Below are 18,302 nucleotides of genomic sequence, written 5' to 3'. Positions count from 1 at the left end.
CAGCGAAAATCTCGATCAGGCTTGGGGTCTGGTTGAGCTGCAACCTCAGAGGACAGACTGACCAGCATCTTCATCCCGGACGGGCTGCAGGGGTGTGCTGACATAAGCAGAATACGGGGTTAATGTGGATGTTTGAATATATATTGTTGACTAATCAGAACCTATGAACAGAGCATCATTGAAATAATTCTAGCAAGGACTTGTATATATGCGCTTATATCAATCCCTAACCCAACCCAATTATGTCACCCTTTGATTCGCTATAGAACCGGGCGCCCTGTAGCAACGCAGCAAATGTGTGCAGCGTTGCAGGTTCAAGTCAACCGTGAAAGCGTCAGATCCCAACAGCCCCCCGTCCTTCATTCGTGACTTTCTGGAATTGGTGGATCAGGCCTAATACACCACCGCCACCCACAACTGCTTCCACATCTTCAGCTTCGTCGTTCTCACCACCGTCAGCATCGTCCGCCAAATTCATTCGCCACGATTCTTCTACTTGACTATCACCCGTAACGGGCTCACCGCTCGAAGTAGTAGTCATGTCCAAAGGCTGCGTACCAGTGGCAGGAAGCTGGTCCTCATCAACATCTTGGATTGTGTCAGCCAGCGGTTGCGCTTGGCGGGATGGTCGGTAGCGGGACGCCGCTGCGGGATGTGGTTTAGATCGAAAGCTGGACATGGAGGGCTGATGATGAGGATCTAGTAACATCGATGCCATGGGAGAAGTATGCCCACCGGCCCCTTCTGCGGGCCCGAACCGAGGCGTGCGAAGGACGGATTGTTGTGGCTGGCCATGGTCCCAACGATCCATGCGGCTTGAATAGATATTTGCTCCAGTTTGAGGCCGGCCAGCTGGGCCAGAGGCTGGCTGTTGGCGATAATTCTGCTGTGGGGAAGCGTGATGTCCACTTGGACGCGGAGGCCCAGCGTAGTGGTCAAGGAAGCCGTAATAAGATGCAAGCATCTTCCCGTCTTTGGCGGAGAAGTAGTCATCCCGCAAATCATGCGCGCCAGGTTTAAATCCCCTTGGGCGCTGGTGACCAAGATGGTGCTGATGGTGGTGAGTCTCCGGAGGCATCAAATTGGTGCCTTTCTTGAAGTCAAAGACAGCAAACGAACAAACATATCCAAGGCCATCAACGTGAACTGTAAATTCCCTAAAAAAGTCGATCAAACGGTCGCTGCATTTAGGGAGGCTAAACCACAGTACGAAGGGAGTGAATATCATACTCAGGATTTCTTCAAGGAAGATTACCACTTTGAGCTGGTAGAGGGTAGCAAATTCCTTTCTCACGTCATCGCTATGGAGCTTCCCTTGCCAGTGAGCTGGTTTATAGTGGGTATACGATGTCACGTTCAAGAGCGCATGCTCTGGATCAAAGACCTGGGTTTCGTCCGGTACAACTCCACGTGCAACAGCATACACAGTACCGAAAACTCCAATATAGAACAGCGCCGTCCGATCATGGGTGATTTCAAACCCCAAGAATAATTCAGGGTCTATGACGGAAGCTAATGCAAGTACAGAAAGAAGTGCTCCAGCAATAAAAGCCACAAAGCGCGACAACTGCACAGTCTTATCTTTCGGGAATTGATCGACATACAAATTTGCTGATTCATATGATAGATTAATTCGGCGTTCGAAGAGGTGCCAGAGTTCATTGAACTCGCGAAATTTCCATTCCGCGAGAGGGGTATATTGGCGGGAGCCAATTTTGGAGGGGTTCTTTTGATACTCATTGAAATAGCTGAAAAAATAATGCATTAGAAAGTAGGTGACGATAAATGGTGCGATAAAAATATTCATTATTCCGGCAAAGATAAAGCGACGCCGTAGACCTTCGCTCAAAGCTCTCCTATGGGTCGCTTTAAGAAAAAGCGGTCGTAGCTGGCCTTGTTCATTGAAGAGATAGTCAATGATGCACAAGTTAAGATTCCATTCTAGTGTGCGGGAAAATAGCTGGCGATTTCGAAGAAACGGAACGGGCAGTGTTAAGTTTAATATCTCTTTGTTGAAAAGGGCAATGAGATAGTTTTCTTTCCTCATAAGGCGGTTCGCGATGTCGTGGGCGTCCATGCGTTGTTTTGACTGGCTCCCGATATATTTGCGATGCTTCGTAGACACGGTCCCAGCAGTCGCCGGGTTGGCATCTCGCAAGGCCATGATTCTACCAACCACCTCTTGCCATGATATCGTTTGTATATCGGAATCGGGAACGTCTAAAAGATAGAGATAGAAATCGTGCATATGCCGGAGACGCCTGAAGTCTAAGATATACTGGAAGATTTTTCCAAACCAAAATAGCGTAAACAACCAGAGGAGGAAAGTGGACGTGGCTGACATTTTGTTGGTGCATTTAGGGATGATAATCTCAGCGGATGTCTTGCTATGGGGTATTTTCCCATAATCGATACAGTTTGTTAGGAAGATTGTAAACCCAACAACGAAGGCCAAAGTTCTGCGTGTTCCAGTTAGTGCGTCTATCACAAAGCCCCAACCAAGGGTCATGATCCCGCTTACAAGATGTTTAAGACTCGGCTCAGAACGATACACCAAATTCCGTTGCCAATGAAATACAGGTACACTTCCTTTAAAAAGTTGTCCAAATTCTCCACGTTGGCCCATCTCCACATGGCCTTTTCTTTCGGGTTAGCAAATGCTAGCCCAGTTCTTCTATTTGCACGCAGATTGAGGGGAATCGGTGGTGCGCGTTCGGGATGAATGGGCTCGTGTTCCCGTGTAGCTTCCCACTGGCTGCGTAATCGTGGGTTTGGGTATCCGGAGGCTGGCTCATCATTGAGCATCCTATTGTGATTTGCAGGGGGTTGAGGCGGGGGAGGGAGGGGCTCCTCATCTCCATCGCCTTCAACGAGCAGAGAGGCCGGGACTTCGTCGTCGTCGTCGTCCTCTACATTAGCCCGTGAAGCCCGTCTCCATTGCGGCGTGCGCGGCGACTGAGACTTCCCTGCTGCCGCAGACTGGAAATTGCTACTGCGGGTTGACTGTGTATCCGAAACTTGGGCTAGAGCATCCTCTAGCTCGTAGTCTTGGTAACGCTCGCCTAAATTCTCTTCATCTATAGCCATAGCGGCTCGTTCCTCAGTATCCGACGGCCCGGATTCGTCATCATATTGTCGGATGGTTTCGTATATCGATGGGGACGTGGAACTATTGATGGGTAGGAAGCGGGTTAAGAGCTGTGATGTCATGTTGGGATAGGCTCGAAATCCCCAAGTAAAGCACTGCCAGGCAGTCAGTGAGTATCTGGGACTTCAAATCATCTCTTCCTTGAGGATCTGTCGGCTATATCTTTGACATTGTTTGTTCCAGTACTCTGCACGGGCGGTCCGATATGTGGAAATCGCCGTAGAGGATGGATGACCTGGTGCGGAGAGTCAGGCGACCAGGCGAATGACCGTCTCGGCACCTGGACTGGCAAACAGGAAAAAGCAGTTGATTGAAAAAGCAACACAGCGTACCAAAGGCCAGGAGCAACTAGACAAACAAGCCTTATCACAAGTTCTGCATTCTTTGGAAGCTCATGTCTTCTCGACTCTTTGAGCTCAACTACGCCAAGCTTGCGCTGAGAGGGCCATCGGGGCAAGGAAATTCCGGGACCGATAGACTAGCCAAAGAAAGCTTAGCGTCCTGCTGTTGTAGCTTACGTAACCGTGGTAACTCGAGCGAACTACCGGATGTACCCTGGCACCTAACATTCTCCAGTCTCATAATTTCATCTGGCTTGTCAAGATGGAATTGCAAATATGCCCGTAACAGCGTCTTAGCTCGCAGTGGAACGAACTCCGTGCTTCCTGCGAATCTCACCTGCACCCCTCCCCTCGAGTCCAGAGAGGGGTACCTGCAAGGGATCGGGTCCAATGCCAAGAATACCGTCCGGTTACCGACAGAACGATGAATTACGTGCGCCCAGCCAATCGCCGCACCCCCTGGCACCCGCTTGTAATTCCGCTTTACCTGGTCGGGCCTAGCGCCTTCCTGACATAAGCCGACACTCACATCCACTCAAAGAGGCAATTCGGATGATCGCTTTCTTGGGACGTCTCTCCACCATCAAAAACGTGGAAAGAAACCAAAATCGCAGCCTTGGTTGATCTCCGCAACCCGTCACCCACTAAGGAGTGCCAATGCCTATCTTCGTTTCTTGCTGGAGGTCGACTTCTTTCCACGCCATCTACGGAGCAAACGGCCTCTTCTATCAGTGTTTGTGTTGCATTTGATATCTCATTAACTATTGCCTTCGGTGAGGGTAGCTCATGTCTTCTGAAACGTCGCGTCATTCTGTTTTCGATGGGCAATGTGCAATGCAATAAGTTGAGATCTCTGGACCTTTTTGAAGGTAGGCTCCATTCTATACCATGCGTCTGTTTATCAATGCTCTGCGGGCGTTTTTCGAGCTCGATCTTGATGCTCCCGTCCCAGATAACAAACAACACATCCCGTGGTCCTTTTTCCAGCTGACAAGCATGCCACTCACTATAGATTGCATCGATCAGTAATCTACTGTCCAACAACGTTTCCGCTACCCTTCGTTTTGCCCGTACTATATTACCTATCTTCCTGTCAATAGAACGGCCGAGCGTGGTTTTGCTTGCCCTGTGCATCTGGACGTCATTTGGGCGCAACGGTCAGAATTACGCGCCTCGACCTTTCTAAACTTGTGTTAGTTTCGCCTATATTGCTCGAATTCGGGCATTCAACACAATACAGCCCTTGAAACAACAACCAGGACTCGACTGCTATGTTGACCCTGATAACGCCTCAAAATGGAGCCAGAGCGTCGTAATGGTTTTAAAAGAGACCCGGAGCGTCAGGACTTTTATACTCGACCAATTGAACGACGCCCGAGTAAAAAGTCCTCCTCCAAAGACCGACACGGAGTCGTTTATCCCGAAAGTTTTCGTGACACTACTATCAGAACTGTCACGCCTGATTCGATGTCTGACCGTGCAAATAACTCCCCAATGTCTGACGCGGAGTACATGTCGCCGCATGCCACCCTTCGTGTCAAACCCCGGCCCCGACGACAGGAGCCCAATCCCTATTTCTCTGCGGGTGACGAAGAGGATGCGGCAATTGGGCCTAAAACCCTTAGAGCTAGGTCGAGGACAACCTTAGACGACCAGCGAAGCGAAATATCCCCGAACTTTTTATCAAAACGGCGAACAAGGCTGGGTTCTATCAATGTGGGGTCGCCCGCGCCGAAAGGATCTGATGATTCAGTTCCGTCAATCGGATATCCGTCAATCATTCAATCACCCGCCCAACGACATAGATTAAGTAAACCGCCATTAGGCGGTGCTTCACTTGTGGCCAATGCTTCACGCTCATCGTCATACGGATCGCCTATATCGAATTCTGACTCCTCTAAAATTTTACAATTAATGAAAACAACAAACGGCAGGATGCACGGCATCCTCTCTTTTCGTACTTCTGGTAGTACCTCGTGGACTTCGGGATATTGTGCAATAAACGTTGCTAGTGGAAGTCTTATCTATCAAGCCAAGGGAGAACCAGCCGCAGCCAAAACGCTAATACCCGACCTTCGAGGGTGTCGAGTACGAACGCTTTACGACACGGAAGTACAAGGGACATATCTTAGTGTATCAACCCACTCTTCCACCCTCGGAGTTCATTTGAGACCCCATGTAATCGAGACATTTGATTCTTGGTTAGCTGCGCTCCTTTGCTGGCAACCAATCCGCCCAAAAGGAGTCCAAAATAAAATGACGAAGCCACAGTCAGTTGCAATTGGCAACCATCATCGTTTTCCTGAGCGCAGACGAAATTCCGAGAGCACAATCCAAAAAGAAGCGGCCATAATCAAGGTTGGACAAATGCTTCTCTGGGACAAACAAACTGCCTCCGGCCTTCCCCCATCTCCGACACCTAAACGAATATCGACCTTTAAACAGCAGCGAGCTCTATCTCACTCATGGCGAAAGGTTAGCTGTTCATTACAGGAGAACGGTCATATGAAGATTTTCATGGAAAGTGATGTGACTCTCATCGCGTTTATACAGTTGTCACAGCTTTCCCGATGCGCTATCCAGCAACTGGAACCATCAGTCTTGCAGGATGAATTCTGCATTGCTATATACCCACAGTATTTCGTCCATGCCGGAGGAGACCAATTGAGCCGCCCCATCTATCTCTCGCTTGAAAATCGTATCTTGTTCGAAGTTTGGTTTGTTTTGTTACGCGCATTCACGATACCGGAACTATACGGCCCCGAACAGCTTTCGCCAAATGACGATTCAGCTCGTGACCATGGCCTATCGGTTTCTGGCGCAACCCCAACTATCGACATGTTTCGCATTGAACGACTTCTATCAATCCGAATACTTGAAGCTAAAATGGTGCAATCAACCCAGGAGCCTGCAGATTCCTCGAAGCCGAAAAAGGTCATTAAGCCTCAACCACGTCAATCGAGAACGCGTATGCCCGGTGATTACTATGCTGAAGTCCTACTTGACGGAGAGGTTCGAGCGAAGACGGCTGCTAAGGCAGACACTTCGGTTCCTTTTTGGCGAGAGGATTTTACTTTCCATGATTTGCCGCCTGTTTTGTCAAATGCATCTGTAGTGGTTAAAACTTTGAATTCTGCCCAAAAAGACTGGACACTTATATCCCGACGGCCGTATTCTCTTGAGGACGTTAGCAGCGACCCACTGGCGATGATAGGTGATGTTGAGATTGCTTCCCATGACGCGACCTACGGCAGAATTGACTTGCGCCTGGAAGACCTGGAGCGTGACTCAGGGTCAGAAAAATGGTGGCCAATTTTGGACGACCATGATCAACAGGTGGGGGAGATGTTAATGAGGGTTCAGCTCGATGAGACAGTTGTTTTAGTGTCAAAAGAGTACGAGGCGATGTCGGAACTACTTCACTCGTTTTCCAATGGCCTTACAGTCAACCTTTCTCAACTTGTTCCCCGCGAACTACGCCACTTCGCGGGAACTTTCCTAGACATATTCCAGGTCTCAGGACATGCAGGGGAATGGATCATGGCCCTTGTGGAAGATGAAATAGATGGAATCCATAGGGATTCGTCCGCAAGCCGATTGAGATATACCAGTCGCAGCCGCATCCACTCAAACGACTCGTATGAGTCAACCCAGGAAAGAGAAGCACTGGTGCGTGATTTGGGCAGGTCAGCTACTGTTGAAGCCAACTTACTCTTCCGAGGTAACTCACTTCTGACAAAATCGTTGGATATGCATATGCGTCGATTGGGAAAGGAATACCTAGAAGAAACCATTGGAGCCGGGCTACGGGACATTGACGAAAGCGACCCTGACTGCGAGATTGACCCCAACAGAGTGAGCCGGCCAGAGGATCTGGAGCGCAACTGGCGTAATTTGGTTCTCTTGACAAGCAATATGTGGAAATCTATAGCTGGGTCTGCGTCTCGTTGCCCCCCTGAGTTGAGGCACATTTTCCGGCATATCAGAGCCTGTGCGGAGGATCGCTATGGTGATTTCCTACGCTCAGTCGCGTATAGCAGTGTTTCCGGATTTCTATTTCTCCGGTTTTTTTGCCCTGCGATATTGAACCCGAAGCTGTTCGGCTTGCTTAAAGGTCTGTCGCAAACAATCCCACTTTAGCCTAATTGATATTGTGAAACTAATGTTTATCTAAAGAGCATCCCCGCCAGCGCGCTCAACGAACATTAACCCTCATCGCAAAAGCTTTGCAAGGCTTAGCCAATCTAGCCACTTTCGGGAACAAAGAACCATGGATGGAGCCGATGAATAAATTCCTCTTGTCACACCGCAACGAGTTCAAGGAATTTGTGGATTCCATTTGTTCCATACCAGCAGAACGCCCAGCCCAAATCGTCAACCCATCATACGCCACGCCGATACAGATTTTGAACCGCCTACCGCCAACGTCCCGAGAAGGATTTCCAAGCCTTCCGTTCTTAATCGACAATACGAGAAGCTTTGCATTTTTAGTGCGCTTATGGCTCGAGTCAGCACCGTTAAACCTGACTTCCATGCCAGACGTAGATGAAAACGTAATTCAGTTCCATAACCTATGCCTTCAAGTCCAACAACGCACGAAGGATTGCTTAAACAGAGCCGAGCAAGCTGAGCGTCCGAATGGAAACCTTGAGGTCAAATGGGAAGAGCTTGTGGAGCAGTTTGAGAGGTCAAGCACATTCTACGACGAAAGCTCGAGCAAGGCCAACACTCCCTCTATAGAGACGGCGATGTCAAATGTTGCAGCAATGTCAGGAAACAATAGAAACTCTATTGGGTACTTTTCCAGACCTCCTTTCCAACATAGGAATACCGATACAAGCAACGGAAGCGACGAAGCTGACTATGAAACACGTTCGAGCGCGCCATCGGCTACATGGGATCCGGGGCGGCCCAAATTCATGACGCCCAAGTACTCGGAAAGAGAGAGCGTCGATAGCCCTCATAACTCCTCCACGTATTCGTTAGAATACCCTGACCAACAAAAAGGCCGTCAATCCAGCATCACAAAGGAATCGTCTGCCAAGTATCGGCTGTTCGACCTTGTTGGGAACTCTAGACGCAAGGGCAAAGATAAAGAAGGACAGCAACCTCTCCCATCAGACCTCGGCCCTCGCGACGAATATATATGACATTCAAGCCTGGTATAACCGGTCCAAAGATAGCTTACAGAATGATTTACGAAACACTACATTCTCCATTTCTTGGGTTTTATTCTTTTGGCGAGGAACATTTGTTGATGCCCCTTCCCATTTATTACGCATGTGCAAAGTTGTATTTTCTGCTGTCTGCGTTCTGCTCTGTTCTGTTTCTGTGATTCATGCACATATTTGGTTTCATCATTCCCTGGAAAAGGCGGGAGGACAGCTGTTGGATGCTGACTCGCAATAAAACCCCATCCCCTTATCATTTCTCATTCTTTGGAGATTGGTGCATTTCTGAGGTGTTGGATACCCAGCGGTGAAGGGCTAGGGCTTGACATTTCATGACTTTGCCGATTTCATTGCTTCCCCTTGGCTTCTCGTGAGGGTGTGTGTGCTGTATCATTAGCTCGAGTCCGGTCGAGATAGGCGGTGATTTTGTGTCCATCTGGTAGCTTTTTATGATGAAAAGATATTGTTTTCCTAGAGTTATTATTGCATGATCCACGCACTGCTTCAAGTAGAAAAGGAAAAGAGTGTAGATCAAAACGTCCACCATATGTAGTTTCGGAGCCGATATACTGTATCGATCGCGTTGGCCCTGAACAGATCGCCCGGTCACGAAGAACCGCGTAAAAACCACCAACACAAAAGCACCACCTTCGCCTCGACATGCCACCTCGACCCGCAGAGATTCTTCCTCCCTTCTGTTGCTGTCTCTTTTCCTTTTTTTGCTTTTTGTTGTATTTCTCGGCGGTTTCAACTGGAGGCCTTCGCTAGTTATTCTTTTTTTGCTGTTTGCTTTCGAACCTCGTTTTCAGAGTTCTCAGGGGAAACGCGTCGTTTTAGTCGCGTATCTGCTGCGAACATTGAGTGATGTCAAGTCTGTCACCAACCAGCCCGGGTGATGAAGAACCACAGCATTGCAATCTTTTAGGCGTTGTTATCCCTAGGCCTACTGTGAATGCCTCAGCCTTTGAAGGCTTTGAGCCACCCGGTCCCGAATTCACAGAACAGCACGCAATCAACAAGCTCAAGCGCGATTTCTCCTGCGTTGATACCTATGGAGGCTCTGGATTCACTAGCTTCTTGCTAGAGGATTTCACTGTTTATACAGACAAAGCTACAAGTAGAGAAAGATATGGCATGGTTTCACTAGACAATGTTGCGACAAAGCAAGGAAACGCGGTCTTTTATTTCGACGGGATTCTGAAGCCTACAGAGGCGGAAACCCCTACATTTTATCTACGACATATCCCATTCAGCCTTGTATCAATTGGTGTCTACGAGGATGTCGACGCCCATGAGGTCGGAGAGGACCTCTGGATTCAATCGACCTATTGTCACGAACGAGATAAAGGCTGGATATGGTATCGCCTTGGGAAGCCCTCTCGAGAATACAAAGCATATCATGACAGTTTCACTTGGGCTGCCAACCTTGCAAAGCATCTGGTCGATTACATGCAACATGAACATGCTGTTCTCGCCGACTTCAAAGTCCGCTTTCATGATTGGCTTTGGGAACGCCACCACCTTGATTCGAGCTTTCGGTCCTGGGTCAAAGATTATGGGAAATCAGATTTTCGACAGGCGATTGTTGCGTATGGCCCATTCCTGTATGGTCAGGCTGCGAATGTCAGGCCTGAATATGGAGCACATACACTCTGGGACGAGCTGGGGCTTTCGGCAACGCCAATTGTTCCCGAGCAGCCATCACACACCAAATTCACAATTGTAACACCTTATGTCCAGAAGTGTTTCGAGAAAATGCCCTGGGGTTCCTACTTGCGAGCCCTAGAGATAGACCCAAGTATTGCTGCCAAACGCCATGCTCTTCTCCATCGAATGGGGCTCACCCCAACTAAGAGGAAGATCGCCCCACGCTCTAAATATCCAATTGCCCCAGGGGATATTGTTGCAATCCAGAAAGACAATGAATCAGGATGGAAGGGGACAGACAACCTTTGGTACGCGCTTGTGCAAAATATCTCAGCACGAGGTCTTTGCCTAATTTGGGCTATATAAGCCTACAGATACTGTTTGCGCGGACCTTACATACCCCCATCACAATGAACTTTTCTATCAGACCATTGCAATTGTGGGTGATAGGAAGGATTGGTGTTGCTGAAGGTGTAAAAAAGGTGTCTGTGACATTCTTCTCTGACAAGGCTGCCAATACAGACTTCTTTGTTCGGCAGACTTACCACTCTGTGGATGAAACTTTTATGACTCTGCAAAAGAGCGACTTCCAATGCCAATGTGTCAAAGCTAGAGACGGCAGCCTGAAGGAAAAAGAAACATACAATCCTGGTGATACAGTCTTGGTTGAGACATCCGAGTTTTTAGAGCCTGCTGAGATTATTGACTTCCAAGGCAATGAGGTCAAGGTTCGCGTATTGCCTCGACGAGCTCGCGACTTTGGTGGAAACTATCGCCCGAATGAATTGGTTTATACTGAGCGCTTTCGCCTGGTCCACTTCGAACAAATCAAGAGACATTGTTATATACGTTTCTATTCTGAACAACAGAGAGACAGCAACACCATCCCTGCACCATACAATCGAGATGGGAACGGGGGTGCATTTTATATCACCTGCAGAGAAAGCAGCACCCAGGGTCTATGCCCAATGGACCCGCCTCCTAATTTTTCCCACGGTTTCGATCCCCTTGAGCCAAAACGAAGACTACGCGCCCTCAACTTATTCAGTGGCGGTGGTAGTTTTGACAGAGGATTGGAGGAGGGCACTGCAATCAGGAGCGAGTGGGCGGTTGAATGGGGATTGGATCAAATGCTGACCTACCGTGCGAACCATGAAAGTTCACACGACCTAAAGCTGTTCCGTGGCTCTGTGAATGATTATCTGGCACTGGCACTCAAAGGAGACAAGTCTGACCTTATCGCAAAACTGGGACAAGTCGAATTTATTTCTGGAGGAAGCCCATGCCAGGGATACTCGCTAGCAAACCCCCAAAAATGGAGTGAGATGTCGCTGCGCAATTCATCCATGATCGCTTCGGTTGTCGCGTATGTTGACTTCTATCGACCGCACTACGCCATTCTTGAGAATGTTCCAGCGATGGCAAGCAAGACACATAAAAGGAACCCTCTGTCCCAGTTGATTTGCGCATTTGTCGGAATGGGCTATCAACTCCGGCTCATGCACTTGGATGCGTGGAGCTATGGGGCTCCCCAAAGCAGGTCAAGGTTGTTTTTGCTCATTGCTGCACCGGGGCTTGAACTTCCAGATCATCCCCCATTGACCCATTCGCACCCTAAAAACACTACGTTGCGTTCGCTAGGTGAAGCACCAAACGGGCTGCCTTTTGGTGAAAGGCGGTGGGATACTCCGATCTTCAAATTTGTATCCTCCTTGGAAGGGACGAGAGACTTGCCAGATCTTCAGAGAGCAAAGGTTAGGTCAATACCTTGGCCAGACCATCGAAGTTCCCGTACTGAGGCTCACTATACCCAAGCAATCATCGACCAGATACCCAAATACCCGAGAGCAATGGGGCTACCAGACGCAATGGCCAAGGGCTACCTGAATTACGATCCATATCCAAACGAAGGTCTCAGACGGAAAACCGCATCGTCCAGGGCCTGGAGTAGGGTTAATCCGCATCTATTAATACCAACCATTACGACCAATATCTCCCCCTCTTGCAAATTTACCGGGCGGTGGCTTCACTGGCGCGAAAACCGTCTACTGACAGTCATGGAAGCCCGCAGGGCTCAGGGATATCCAGACTCAGAGGTTCTGGTCGGACGGGCTTCTTCGCAGTGGAAGATCGTTGGAAACAGTGTTGCGAGACAGGTAGCCCTGGCCTTGGGCCTGTCAATCCGTGAGGCTTGCCTCCACAATCCGCCGCCGCCGCCGCCATATGAACAAATCTTGAATGATGTTGTAGAGCCAGCGAGAACTTCAACAAATAAGAAGCGCAAACGCCGTCTTTCGGAGATCGTCGTGAAGACGACGACAACGGTAGTGAAGACAACAACTCGCTATCGGTTTGAGGAAGAATTATCACGGGGGTGAAGTGGTACCGGATCTTCAACGCCGGGAGACGATACTTCTAAACCATCGAATTCCGTTCGAGTCGTCGTGCCTCTGGATCCCATGCGAGGACCTAATGGTCCCAATAATGACAAACTGACAGGCGAAGTGTCTGCTTCGGAACATGAAGTGGTAGTCATCGATTGATTTGATCTGCAAAAGGTGCCCTCCGATGGCCCACCCGAAGAGTCTCAATTTCCTCAACAGTATATCCGGTATCTTTTGTTATTTTGCGCATTTACTTTATACAATATATGGTAGATACCTTTGAATTGTATTTTAAGGCTCACGAAGCTGGGCTGCTCGCTGATTTTAAACGAAATATGTTTATTGCCATTTAGAAATATATGTACTCTAGAATCATTAAGGCCACAGGAACGTGATAACGAAAAGTGATTCTCACTGACCAACAGAGTTTCTAGGTCCAATTCCATGTGCCTGACACAGTGCATTGTTTCTTTATTACAAGAAATAGAATGACAAAATGGGTTCAACCTTCTTCACATCCACAAACAAGCCTTCCCACTCCCTGTGCCTCCAACAACCCAATTTTTAGTTTGATGAAAAACAGCAACAGCAGGCACTGCTGTTAGCAGGCCATTTCCGCCTAGCTGAGCCAGCTGTTCACCTGTTGAAGTGTATATATCCACAAATCGATTCATATTACCAATGCAGAATCGCTCAACGGGAGTATCTGGAAATGCTTGCCATTGTGGACGGAGACTAGAAGTATAATCAGCAACTAGAGGGGGTTGTGAGCGGAGCTTGATCGCCTACATTGTGACCCATTTTCCCGTTTGGCAGTTGTGTCTTATCACAGTGTCAGGTTCTAGGTCGTCGGACAGCGTGTGGTTTGGCTTCCAATCCTTGATACCCTTGGCGCCCAAATCGTATACCTTGAGCGTATTATCGTACGATGACGTGGCTATTTGTCCCCTGCTGTTGAACGCAGCATGGGAAACTGAAAGCGAGCTTGTGTGCTCAGCTACAGGCTTGGGATGTTTCAGAGAAAGTTGGCGCAAGTCCCAGACTTTCATGGTCCGGTCCAATGATGCGGTTGCAATGTAGTGAGGTTGCGCTGGATATAGTGAAAAGCCCCCAATTTTCTTTTCGGAGAGCTGATAGAGGCTGGTAGCGCTTTTACCCCCAGGGTTGGATTTGTTGGGCGCTCGCACGTCATGTCGGCCAAAATAGCCGTCCAAGGTAGTAAAATAGAGAACGTGAGGATCACCTGGCGCCATATCTACACCGGATAATGGCTCATCGTCAGACATTGAGGCTGGGGCATATGCCTCGGTTGCAACAGATTTTTCTAGGTCTAGAGCTCGAATAGAACTGTCATAACTTGCTGTATAGAGCTTTGATGAATCGGAAGGGTGGATGTAAATGGCACTGATCGTGCGCGAGTGGGGTTTTATCGTTGTAATTGTTGGGTCGGCATAGCCATCTTCTTCGTCTTCTTCGTTTTCTTCGGGGGTTTGCGATGCATCCAAAATTCCCAGATTGCCTACTTTATCACCAGCAAAGACCAATGGCTTTGATTCAGTGGGATGGAACAACATCGAATATATCCTTTCCGGCGTAATTTTGATTCCTAGGACGGTTAGAGCTTCCGCATCAGAGTAGAAACATGGGACCGAAACATACGATTAGGCTCCCAGGGTTCCCACAGCTCCAGCCCACTCATCTTTTCTCTTAGGGCTTTTAGTCCTTTGTCTGTTGTATTCTTGACATCCTCTTTCCCAAATGTCCTTTGATACCGTGGGGTCGAACCAGGGCCCAGCCCTTTGCAATCCATCCCATTTATGATCACCCACAACAATATCCCCCAGGTTCAAGTCACCAGAAACTCGTAGCCTCTTTGCTTCCACAGCTGCTTTATGCGCTGCATAGTCTTCCTCGGCTTTCCTCTTCGCAATTTCACTATCCGCTGTCAGACCCCTGAGCCTGCAGGACATTCGCCGCGGCACGGGGGGTTCATCTTCTTTTTTGACTCGCTTTTGTGTAGGTTTCTTCTTCGTTTGGGAGGACGATTTAGGGGCCGGGGGCTTGGTAAATATGCCCGCCGACTTGGCTTCAAGCGCTAGCTTTTTGAGCAGCGCATCGCGCTCAGCAATGTTTGCTGCACGCTGCTTCTCGAACTCCGAGAGCTCTGGCTCATCCTTGACGCGCGGCATGTTCCTGCGGATTGGACGCAATTGATCCCGAAGCAAAGGCTAGTAAACAGTCGGAAGTCGCCCAGCCGTCAACAATCCGACGAACCGCACTCCGTGCAGCATCGCGTCCAGCGCAAAACTCGCGAGGTTGGACGTCACGATACCACGTGACCGTAATGTGCAAACTGCTTAGTCATTGTAGTTAGCTTGTATTAGTCAGCACACAGGCTCTGCATCTATCTGGACTTTTTTTTGACTTGAGAGATTCAACGGCGAGGAAGAGAGAAAAGCTGCTCACGACACAGACACCCCCTTTCCGCGCCTAGCTTGGTTAAAATGCGTCGCGCGATCCCTTCCAGGTTCACGAACATCTGCAACGACGGAATATTCCTGCCATTTCTTTACAACACCCGCACAATCACTGCTCCGTTGCAGTGTTCTCGATTCTTTCCCTCGCAAGCACGGTGTTCTCGTCGCGCTTGTTGCTATTCAACCTCTTCGCTCGCAGATGGAAAGTCCATCCCGCAACCCAAAGCTGTTGCTGAACCCGAAGACCCTCCAAGCTACTTAAAGCACCGGGCGTCGAAGCTCACCAGGCGGAAAACAAAGACATCGCGCCCCGGTTCTACTCTGACAGCTGCGGAAAGGGAGATATTTAGTCGTCTCCAAGAGTTGAATGAGGAGTCTGAACCTGCGCTCTCAAAATCCGAGGGTTCTGTTCAGCCGTTTTCGCAAAAACAAGTACTCGATCGCCTTTTAAATGACCAGGAAACCGCCGAAATCACCTCCATTTTTAGCTCCGTCGTAAAAGATTTGGATAAACCCTCTCCGCGCGTTATCCCGGCTGAAAATATAGAATCTAATGTTGAAAATGCGGAACAACTCGCCGCTTCCATCACCCCGAATCCCGATAGCCATGAGCAAGGACCACCCCAATTTTCAAAGGTTTACTCGAAGCTGCATGCATTTCGGGACAGTCCGTCCTCGGAAGAGAACATGGATATAGTGGGCATTGAACCGTTCCCGCTTGCTAAACTAATCGCGAAACGGGAGTCCAAGAAGATTTGCCAGGAGCTTGATGATGCTGTGACCGCGGGCAAAGGTGACGTTGGCGTTTGGCAGGTCTGCGAAGAGAAGGTTTTTGGAATGTTAGGGATGCTCGATCGAGAGAGGATTGCGTCGCTTCCCGAATTCAAGGACAAAGTTAGGCGGCGTGGTAGGCATACCCGGGGACGAAAATCATCCCAGGGCAATGGCGATGTCGATGGAATATCCGCGTCGCGGGTGCCAATTGACGGAGATAAACCGCTTGATATTCCCGAAAACGTGCCTACCGTTGCAGTTGTTCTGAAAGCATACCCAACCACGCTCCTCCACGCAGTCAAAGTGTTTCATCGACATTTCCCCACCTCCCAATATAGTACGCAATTATTCGAGACCGTCAAGGCGCATGGACGAGTTTCGCTAGTGATGGGCGCTTCAGCGGGCCTCTGCAATGAACTCATATCATTCAGATGGCGAGTATACAACGATTTGCCGTACGTGGTGAAGGTGCTGGAAGAGATGGAGGAGGTTGGTGTTCGATTCAATTGGGACACTCTCTCCATCGTCGACGAGATACGAAAACAACGACAGGTGGATAAAGGGAATACTGGACAAAAGGATGGCATTGCGGAAAATGGGACCTGGTGGTGGGATTCGGAAGCCACGCGGTCATCGTATAAGAATCTAGTGGGCTGGGGCCGAGGAAAGGTCGGATGGATCACGCGGATCAGAGGCCACCTCAGGCACGAGGAGAAGAGGGATAAGAAGCTGGAAGAATGGTCTAGGAGGGCTGCTTGAGCCTTGGTGAATTCCCTTGCGACTATAATCACTTGATACTGGGTTGGATGCCAGATTTGGTCCGAAACCTATTGCAGCTTGCGGGCGAAGCAAACTACACGGGATTGTTTGAACATTTGGTACGGAGGGCTATTGGAAGTGATCCGCAAATATCTCAGCTCCCGAATACAAACACTTTCCGAAATTTATAATCATTGATGAATATTTTCCCACTTTTTCTCATAAGTAACGTACAGCGGATCTCATACAGGTGTATATACAAGAACCAAAGCCCATCATCCAGCTAGGTCTAGGTCAGGTGGAACGAGGGAAAAAGGGAAGGGGGCGTATAGGTCTATAGGAATTTATTACATGTCTTTAAAGGTGGAAAAAACGATGAAGAAAAGCGCCCCAAAAGGAGATATTAAAAATATGGATTGGTAAGAAGGGTAAAAAAATTCACACCACTGCACAAAAGATACCATAGGCCTGACCAGAAAGCCGGAAAGGGTATATAGGGCCTAGGTAGCGGAATGAGGATATAGCCATCCAGCATATACGCGTTTATGAATCGATGGACATTCCGCAAAAGCATCGAATTCATCGCCTTTGTCTCATGACTTTCGTGATCGCGTGTCGAATAACGGTGCCTGCCTTTTCGACTTCCTTTTTGGATAGGCCGGTGGTGAGGCAGACTTTGAGTGCTGGTGGAACTTGGCCGCCGAGGAGCTTTGGTCCGGATTCATCAGGGATGGTTTTTAGTCGCGTGATGAGAACGCCGTTGGCAAGAGCCTAGTTAGATATTAGAACCGTCTGGGATCCCGTACAGGGATTAGGTGGTAATCAACTCACCTCGTCAACAGCATCCTGCATGATATGCTGTTGATCCTCAATGGATAGACGCCTAGATGAGACGACCTCGGGCTTCAATGCCAAAAACATTATCGGGCTCTCCGGCGCGCTTGAGCAGTAAACCCAGTCGCTCCGTGGGTCAAGCTGCGACCACATAATCTTGATATTTTCTCTAAGCGTGGATAGCAACTCTGGGCTTTCCTGCAGTAATGTCAATGTTTCGCTGGCTGTGGTAGAGAGAAGTGCTGGCAATGCCGCCGAGAAGCAGTATGAGGTAGCCGAAATCCGCTGATGATGGACAATCTCCTCTGAGCCAGCACAAAACCCTCCGCCGGCGATCAGAGGACCTGCCAATGAACCCACGATCATGTCAACTTGAGTAGGATCGACATTCTGGTGTTCCGTAATTCCGCGCCCGGTTCGACCAAGGACTCCAAAGGACCAAGTTTCGTCGAGAATGAGTCTGAATTTGTACTTCAGTCTCAGTTCGATCTACACACAAAATTGTCAATACCAACATGCACCCAAATTCTAAGAAGGCCGGCCATTTGAAAAGAACTTACGATCTTCGGCAAATCCACCATATCACCGCGATTTTCAAACAGCGCTTCCGTGATGATAAACCTTCTCGTCAGAGGCTTCTTCGCCTGCTCCTTTGTCACTTTGCAGACGCGTTCTAGTCTCATATCATGTGCTCATACACGCACATACTCTCGATCTGTATCCTTCGATCGCGAATGACACTCTATCGCACGATATGTCACTCGCTC

General features: G+C 48.9%; 6 protein-coding genes across 6 annotated transcripts in view; 3 read left to right on the top strand and 3 right to left on the bottom strand.

Moving 5' to 3' along the window:
• Positions 1-431: 431 nt before the first annotated feature.
• UREG_05467 (uncharacterized protein) lies at positions 432-3,210 on the bottom strand (the record flags this gene model as incomplete). The annotated part of the gene is made up of 3 exons (XM_002584732.1): positions 432-445; positions 523-2,459; positions 2,522-3,210. 3 exons carry the CDS (start codon positions 3,208-3,210, stop codon positions 432-434), a joined length of 2,640 nt encoding a protein of 879 aa, XP_002584778.1.
• Positions 3,211-4,785: 1,575 nt separating this feature from the next.
• Positions 4,786-8,639, top strand: UREG_05466 (uncharacterized protein; the record flags this gene model as incomplete). Its single annotated transcript, XM_002584731.1, has 2 exons — positions 4,786-7,603; positions 7,666-8,639. The coding sequence occupies 2 exons, from the start codon at positions 4,786-4,788 to the stop codon at positions 8,637-8,639; spliced, it is 3,792 nt and encodes a 1,263-aa protein (XP_002584777.1).
• An 885-nt stretch (positions 8,640-9,524) lies between these two features.
• UREG_05465 (uncharacterized protein) lies at positions 9,525-12,685 on the top strand (the record flags this gene model as incomplete). The annotated part of the gene is made up of 2 exons (XM_002584730.1): positions 9,525-10,615; positions 10,675-12,685. 2 exons carry the CDS (start codon positions 9,525-9,527, stop codon positions 12,683-12,685), a joined length of 3,102 nt encoding a protein of 1,033 aa, XP_002584776.1.
• Positions 12,686-13,476: 791 nt separating this feature from the next.
• UREG_05464 (uncharacterized protein) lies at positions 13,477-14,880 on the bottom strand (the record flags this gene model as incomplete). The annotated part of the gene is made up of 3 exons (XM_002584729.1): positions 13,477-14,297; positions 14,351-14,488; positions 14,517-14,880. 3 exons carry the CDS (start codon positions 14,878-14,880, stop codon positions 13,477-13,479), a joined length of 1,323 nt encoding a protein of 440 aa, XP_002584775.1.
• Positions 14,881-15,195: 315 nt separating this feature from the next.
• Positions 15,196-16,701, top strand: UREG_05463 (uncharacterized protein; the record flags this gene model as incomplete). Its single annotated transcript, XM_002584728.1, has 1 exon — positions 15,196-16,701. One exon carries the CDS (start codon positions 15,196-15,198, stop codon positions 16,699-16,701), a length of 1,506 nt encoding a protein of 501 aa, XP_002584774.1.
• Positions 16,702-17,280: 579 nt separating this feature from the next.
• UREG_05462 (uncharacterized protein) overlaps positions 17,281-18,302 on the bottom strand; it is a gene marked incomplete at both ends in the record, with an annotated part of 1,854 nt that continues 832 nt past the window's right edge. The window contains 3 exons of the mRNA XM_002584727.1: positions 17,281-17,472; positions 17,533-18,024; positions 18,096-18,193. Coding sequence (XP_002584773.1) covers positions 17,281-17,472; positions 17,533-18,024; positions 18,096-18,193 — 782 coding nt within the window. The remainder of the gene's footprint in view (positions 17,473-17,532; positions 18,025-18,095; positions 18,194-18,302) is intronic.

Source organism: Uncinocarpus reesii, genomic scaffold (assembly GCF_000003515.1).
Source record: "Uncinocarpus reesii 1704 scaffold_3 genomic scaffold, whole genome shotgun sequence".
NCBI lineage: Eukaryota > Fungi > Ascomycota > Eurotiomycetes > Onygenales > Onygenaceae > Uncinocarpus > Uncinocarpus reesii.
This window is presented reverse-complemented; position numbering and strand designations above follow the sequence as displayed.